This window comes from Wolffia australiana, chromosome 6, assembly GCF_029677425.1.
Source record: "Wolffia australiana isolate 7733 chromosome 6, ASM2967742v1".
Taxonomy (NCBI): domain Eukaryota; kingdom Viridiplantae; phylum Streptophyta; class Magnoliopsida; order Alismatales; family Araceae; genus Wolffia; species Wolffia australiana.
Window position 1 is genome coordinate 6,215,085 of NC_135840.1, and position 6,185 is coordinate 6,221,269.

The 6,185-nt window shown below is 39.3% G+C and overlaps 2 protein-coding genes across 2 annotated transcripts; one reads left to right on the forward strand and one right to left on the reverse strand.

Moving 5' to 3' along the window:
* The first annotated feature begins 446 nt into the window (after nt 1–446).
* LOC144704445 (small ribosomal subunit protein uS4y-like) lies at nt 447–2,727 on the forward strand. Its single transcript, XM_078576864.1, has 3 exons — nt 447–577; nt 1,167–1,548; nt 2,457–2,727. The coding sequence occupies exons 1-3, from the start codon at nt 550–552 to the stop codon at nt 2,635–2,637; spliced, it is 591 nt and encodes a 196-aa protein (XP_078432990.1). The 5' UTR covers nt 447–549; the 3' UTR covers nt 2,638–2,727.
* Nucleotides 2,728–3,471: 744 nt separating this feature from the next.
* Nucleotides 3,472–5,821, reverse strand: LOC144704856 (HVA22-like protein a). Its single transcript, XM_078577416.1, has 5 exons — nt 5,684–5,821; nt 5,218–5,244; nt 5,013–5,135; nt 3,811–4,051; nt 3,472–3,732 (listed from the first exon to the last, which is right to left on the reverse strand). The coding sequence occupies exons 1-5, from the start codon at nt 5,737–5,739 to the stop codon at nt 3,601–3,603; spliced, it is 579 nt and encodes a 192-aa protein (XP_078433542.1). The 5' UTR covers nt 5,740–5,821; the 3' UTR covers nt 3,472–3,600.
* Between the last annotated feature and the right edge of the window lie 364 nt (nt 5,822–6,185).

A 6,185-nucleotide genomic window follows, 5' to 3' on the forward strand; every position in this document is an offset into this window, starting at 1 on the left:
CCTTCTCAAATATTTGTGAGTATAAATATTTAATATATGTGTTGAAAAAATTCACTAATAATTGCATTTGTTATAGGACATCATTATAAGCATCTTACACGAGTAATAATGAACATAATTTATTGAATGAGATTAAACAATTTATGGAAGTTTGGTTGGCATGTAGGCATTATCATTCCATCACATGAAGTGCCATTGATGCCATCCATCAAAATTACATATCCTATCACCTTTAAAAAGTCAAGTTAATCGATGCAGGTAGAATAAAATACACTTTTCCTTGGCTGTTATAGTATAGTACTATAAGTATTATTAGTATTCCAAGGAATAGCTAAAATATTCAATAGGGGCTAAAATATGTATCAAATTAAAGGATTAGAAAACAGTGGTGATCCGATAAGAGATAACGGGTCCGGACTTGGAACAGCCTCTGACGGGTTAGATATAAATAGGGCGCTAGGGTTTCGATCTTCGATGCTGTTGCCTTCGGAATCGGCGTAAGGAGAGAGGGAGGGAGAGAGACAGAGGTAGTGCTCGGAGGCGGCTACCATGGTGAACGTCTCGTTCTACAGAAACTGTAAGTCCTCTACTTCTGCCTTCCATCTCGATCTTAACATCGCTTTCCTGTTACAAAGTTTTTCTCCGCTTCATAGTTCCGTAGTTTTTTTTTTTTTCGATTCTTTCCTTCTCGTTTCGTAGTTAAGATTCGCCTTTCTCGAGCCCTTTCTCCTGCCCCGATTGCTCCCAAGTTTCTTCTAAGCGTTTTAATCTTGAAGGATCTCGATTGCCTAATCAGTGGCCATCAATGCGTCGTGCAGTTCTGTTAATCGCTCTTATTTGGCCGTGCCAATAAGTCATGTCCAGCGTTTACTGGGATAAATCAGACGAATGCATATAGAATATATCGGGTTCTGATTCCTTGAAGTATTAAAATGTAATTATAATAATTTTCAGTTTCCCAAATAACGCTGATGTTTGGATTTCGCCCCCGAAATAGACCATGGTAGTAGGAAGGAATATAGATTTATGGGTGGTATCAAAGATGCATAATTTGAGAGGAAAAAATAGTCTAGTGTTAAAAAAACATGATTCATCAAATGTTGAGTTAAGATCTATTAATGCCCAGTGGGATTCAATTATCCATGTTTAGAATTTCCTCTTTCCAGATGGAAAAACATTCAAGAAGCCTCGTCGTCCATACGAGAAGGAGCGTCTGGATCAGGAATTGAAGCTCGTTGGGGAGTACGGACTCAGGTGCAAGAGAGAGCTCTGGAGGGTGCAGTACGCCTTGAGCCGAATCCGTAACGCTGCCAAGGAGCTGCTTAAGCTCGACGAGAAGGATGAGAAGCGAATCTTCGAGGGCGAGGCTCTTCTTCGACGGATGAACCGATATGGTCTTCTGGATGAGAGCCAGAACAAGCTCGATTACGTGCTCGCTCTCACGCCTGAGCACTTTCTGGAGAGGAGGCTTCAGACTCTTGTGTTCAAGTCTGGAATGGCCAAGTCTATCCACCATGCTCGTGTCCTCATCAGGCAGCGTCACATCAGGTTCATCCCAAATACCTTTTTTGTGATTGTCTAAAAAACTTTTAAAGATTGTCGCACAAATTTATTTTAAGTCTTGCTGTTCTAACAACAATGTCCTATTTTCGTGTGTTTCATTGCGTTCCAATTTCCTATTTACACCTCATATTTTGTTTATGTTGGCCAATTTTTGTATTGTCAATGTTTTAGGATCTGGATTAATGTACAGAACTTTCTTCTGACGTTAGAGTTTTAAGAATTTTGGTTTGTCTATGAATCAACTTTGTGCGTTTTATGATGAATTTCAATTATTTAATCCATTTTATTTTTTCCAACCATCAAATTGCTCCATAAATCTTTCTAATATTCGTGTAGAAGATTCCTTCTCTACAATTTGCCTAATAAAGATCTAAGAAACCTTGCTCAACATTCTTTCATTTTTGATTTACTCTATTAGTTTTTCGATTTATTTGGAAATCTTTTATTTACTCAACAGGTTTCTTACTCTTCAGTCTCTTAGGTTAAAGAATTTCTATTGGTTTCAATTCCAATCCCCCTTTCGTGATTTAGAGTATGATACAGACTCTTTTTATTCATTCGAAGTGATTCCATGTCTACTTTCTAGTAGTTATGAAGTGAAAATTTCGTCCAACACTATTCAATTCCCGGTCTACTTACTGTACGGAAAAAAATTCTTTTGCGTCAAACTATTTTTATTTGACTCAGTTGGTCATTTTTTGTCAATTATTTCCAGTGTTCTCTTTTCAATGTATCGCACATGTTTTTAGATTCATGCTGCGGAAATCAACAATATTGGAGTCTAAAAACTTCCTTAAACAATCTTCTACTCCCAGTTTATTGAAACATGATTATAAACTGGTCATTATCTAACTACTATTGAATTGTTTATCAATTCCACTCAAATTATGCAGGGTGGGAAGGCAGGTTGTGAACATCCCCTCGTTTATGGTGAGGGTAGACTCACAGAAGCACATCGACTTCTCTCTGACCAGCCCCTTCGGAGGCGGCCGCCCCGGCAGGGTGAAGCGAAAGAACGCCAAGGCTGCCGCCAAGAAGGCTGCCGGCGGCGACGACGACGAAGACGAGGAATGAGCGATGGACCTTTCCCCATTTCCCACCCCTTTTTGATCTCCTAGTTTGAAGATTCATCAAGTTTTAGTATTATTTAGCTATCTTTTTTGAGATCTTTGTCTTTGGTATTCTGGTTGACTATTTTTGGATTCTTTTTACAGTTTTACTCACTGTTTGTTGTAATTATATTGCTGAATATCTTTGGTGATTGAAAACTGGCTTAGGTAACCAATTAGGGGTTTTCATGTGCCCCCAGGATTGGATCCCACTTACATTCACAATGAGATGAATGTAATGAGATAAAATATGATCTGGTGATGAACAGAATGTAGAGATTCACATTGGAGTTGAAAAATGCATGTAATGAGATAAAATGAATGTAATGGGATAAACCTATTAGGGGTTTTCATGTGCCCCAGGATTGGATCCCACTTTCAATCACAATAACATTACTGTAATGAGATAAAATATGTACTGATGAACTCCCTTGCAAAACCAGTGAAGGAACAGAAGGAGAGATTCACATTGTAATCCAATAATTAGTATGGAGAGATTGATGGCAAATAATTAAAGGATATATTTAAAGACCGGTTCATTGTAAGATGCATAATTGTGCAGCTACGTATGCCCAGAGATTTATGTATCCCTCGCAGACGATGGTAAGGCTAATTAAGAGGAAGCTTAAAATGGATTTATTTCTTTCAATTTTAAAAAATAATTTAAAAAATGGATGCGATTCAGCGGGTGAGGAAATATTATAGCCACCTCCACTTCATAAACATCTGGGATACAAGAAAATTTCCATTGTTAAACAACGTCTTTTCTTACTAATCCTGCAAAAATAAGAGGACCCAGTTCCAAGGAAAAGATATTTATATATAATTATGCACAAGTACATGAGAAGATAGTTGTCAGAGATGATGATCATCAATCAGTTGAGGGACTAAAACCGTCCAAACCCACAAAATTCCAATGAGAAGTGGCTCAAAATCTATAATCATCATCAAATATTGGATGGTATCCGCTCTTCGAACCGGTCTCCCTCTCATAATGCACCTCATCCAGAATGTTAGACCGGCGGCCGATGAACTTGGCGGAGCTCTTCTCAGTTTGAGACTGAAAAAAAAAACTGTATTAAAAACAGATAATGAGGTATTAACATAATTTCCACTATTTTAGCAAAGTGGGGCTAACCTTGCTAATTAACTTCTCCAGGGCCTCAGGCCCATTTTCTCTCATAAACTTCTCAGCAGCGAGCATGATATCATCTGATCTCTTGCTTGAATCTCTTTCGCCAGGTAGATTCAAGAAACTTATATACCGGGTCACTAAAACAGGCCTCACATAATGCTCATAGAAGTATGCCGCTCCACTGAAGTAGGGCAACACCAGCCAGCAATTTAGGGTTAATTTGGCATAAGACCAGAAGGGAAGCCTGCGAGAACACCGTTTGTTAGATTCAGGCACTTATCAACTGTGCTATAGTTGATAGCAAGTGTGATATGTTTCATCTTTAAGCAGAATGTTGTTCTTCAACACTCCCCCACACCACCTGCCTTTGGCCTATTTACGGCCCAAGCGTGCAGGTGTTGCTTCTAGGTATAGTTCTGGATCGTCCCGGACGTGGACGATGGACAGGACAGGACGAATTCCATCCCGTCCGACGTCCGGATTCAGTGCAGGGACGAAGGACGGGACGAATTTTGGTCCGAAAATTTGAGATGGTTAGAAAAACATCCCTTCCAGACCTCCCGGGAAGAACTTTCATTCCGTCCCTTGTCCCGGACAAAAAAACCCATCATATATTTTAATATATTAATATAGATTTTTCTAAGTTTTTTAGGGAATTACAGAGAGGAGAGAATGCGAAGGGCCATATGTACAATTATTTCTGAGCGGCATCCGTTTGCCCGCATGTAAAAAAAACAGAGACTTTGATGCAAATTGTCATTGCGAGGCCACGTGGCTACATCTCAACCGTCTGAGGTTTCCGTCCAGATTCGTCCGTCCAACGTCCGAGACCTCCGGACAGACAGTTTTTTCGTCCCATGGGACGAAAATCTTCCCGTCTGGTGGTCCCCGGGACGAATTTTCGTCCTGAAATTCATCAGTATCTTTGGACGGGACGATTTTTTTGTTCCAGGACGAAAAAATCGACCCTCCCGCGTCCCTGCACTAGACTTCTAGGTTTGAACCTGAAACCTGACTCTGATACCATGTTAGATTCAAGCGCTTACCAATTGTGCTAAAAGCTATAGCTTATAGCAAGGGTGCTACTTTTCATCTTTAAGCATGATGTTGTTCTTCAACACCATAAAAAACCATTATGGAATTGATACAGTTGATAATTAAAGAGATATTAAAAAACTGTGTTTAATGAAGGGGGAAACACTCACAATTCGATGAACTTTGAAAATGTGAGCTCGAAGAGAGTGATAAAGGAGTAGAGAACCCAGTAAGTTAGCCACTGCTGATCATCAGCACGAGATCTTGTCTCAATTGCTCTGACGGAAGCATATCTGACAACAATAGAGAAATGTTAAGTTGGACATTATTTCTTCCGAGAATCTAAAAATATTGTTCCAAGAGATTGCAACTTACAAAGGGTACACCAAAGATATCACTGGCCTGCGGATTACACGAACAGGGTTAGGAAAAACAACAAAATTCATAAAAAAAATCAGCACGAATGAAGTTTGCAAAAGCGAAATTCATCTTTTGCTGGATTTTTCACACTAGGTTATAGCTGGATTCCGCAACAAAACCCACATGAAGCTCCATTTTCTTATCAAAATCCGCATAGTTTATCTCAAAATTTTATTAAAAATGGTAGAAGCATGAACCTGCGAGCTCTATGCCAGGTGAGGATTGATCTATGCAATCGTTCTCGACGAAGAAACACCAACAGTTGGTTCAAATACATTGAGAAACATCAAAGAGGGACAAGTTTCGAAGAGATCATACAGATATAGCGATATTAATAGACTATCCGGAAGCAAAACAGAGGAAACAAGATAAAACCCCAAAACTATTTCTCCGACGGATTTCTTCGATAGATATCACGTACCCAGCAAGGATGTCGAAGTTCGTGATCACCAGCTTGATTAACGATCCCGATCCCATCTCTTCCCCTCTCTATTTCGCTCTCGCTCGTCTACCTCAGCCCCTCCATTGCCATTTTGCTCTGGTTTGCGAGGAAAAAAGTTGAAAGCAGAGGGGTACAAAAGAAATTAAATAGTCTGATAGGGGCCAAAACGACATGTTTAGTATGAGAATATATTAGTGTGCAGTGATTTGGGTCAGTCACTGTTTTCTTTGTAAACCTAAGCCTGAACCTAAGCCATGGGCCAACCCCAAAATTCTAACTTTACACTTGATCTGCCAAGTTATCAAGTTACTAACAAGAAGTGAATAATGCTGGTTGTTGCTTAATCTTCAAAATTATCAAGTTACTAACAAGAAGTGACTGATGCTGGTGGTTGCTTAATCTTCAAAATTATCAAGTTACTAACAAGAAGTGCTTAATGCCGGTTGTTGCTTAATCTTCAAAATTATCAAGTTATTAACAA

Coding starts and splice junctions, on each gene's coding strand:
- LOC144704445 (XM_078576864.1), top strand. CDS start 550: ATGGTGAACGTCTCGTTCTACAGAAACT. Junction 578..1,166: donor CGTCTCGTTCTACAGAAACT/GTAAGTCCTCTA, acceptor TCCTCTTTCCAG/ATGGAAAAACATTCAAGAAG. Junction 1,549..2,456: donor ATCAGGCAGCGTCACATCAG/GTTCATCCCAAA, acceptor CAAATTATGCAG/GGTGGGAAGGCAGGTTGTGA.
- LOC144704856 (XM_078577416.1), bottom strand. CDS start 5,739: ATGGGATCGGGATCGTTAATCAAGCTGGTGATCACGAACTTCGACATC. Junction 5,245..5,683: donor AACTTCGACATCCTTGCTGG/GTACGTGATATC, acceptor TGTAATCCGCAG/GCCAGTGATATCTTTGGTGT. Junction 4,052..5,012: donor TTTTCAAAGTTCATCGAATT/GTGAGTGTTTCC, acceptor GTGTTCTCGCAG/GCTTCCCTTCTGGTCTTATG.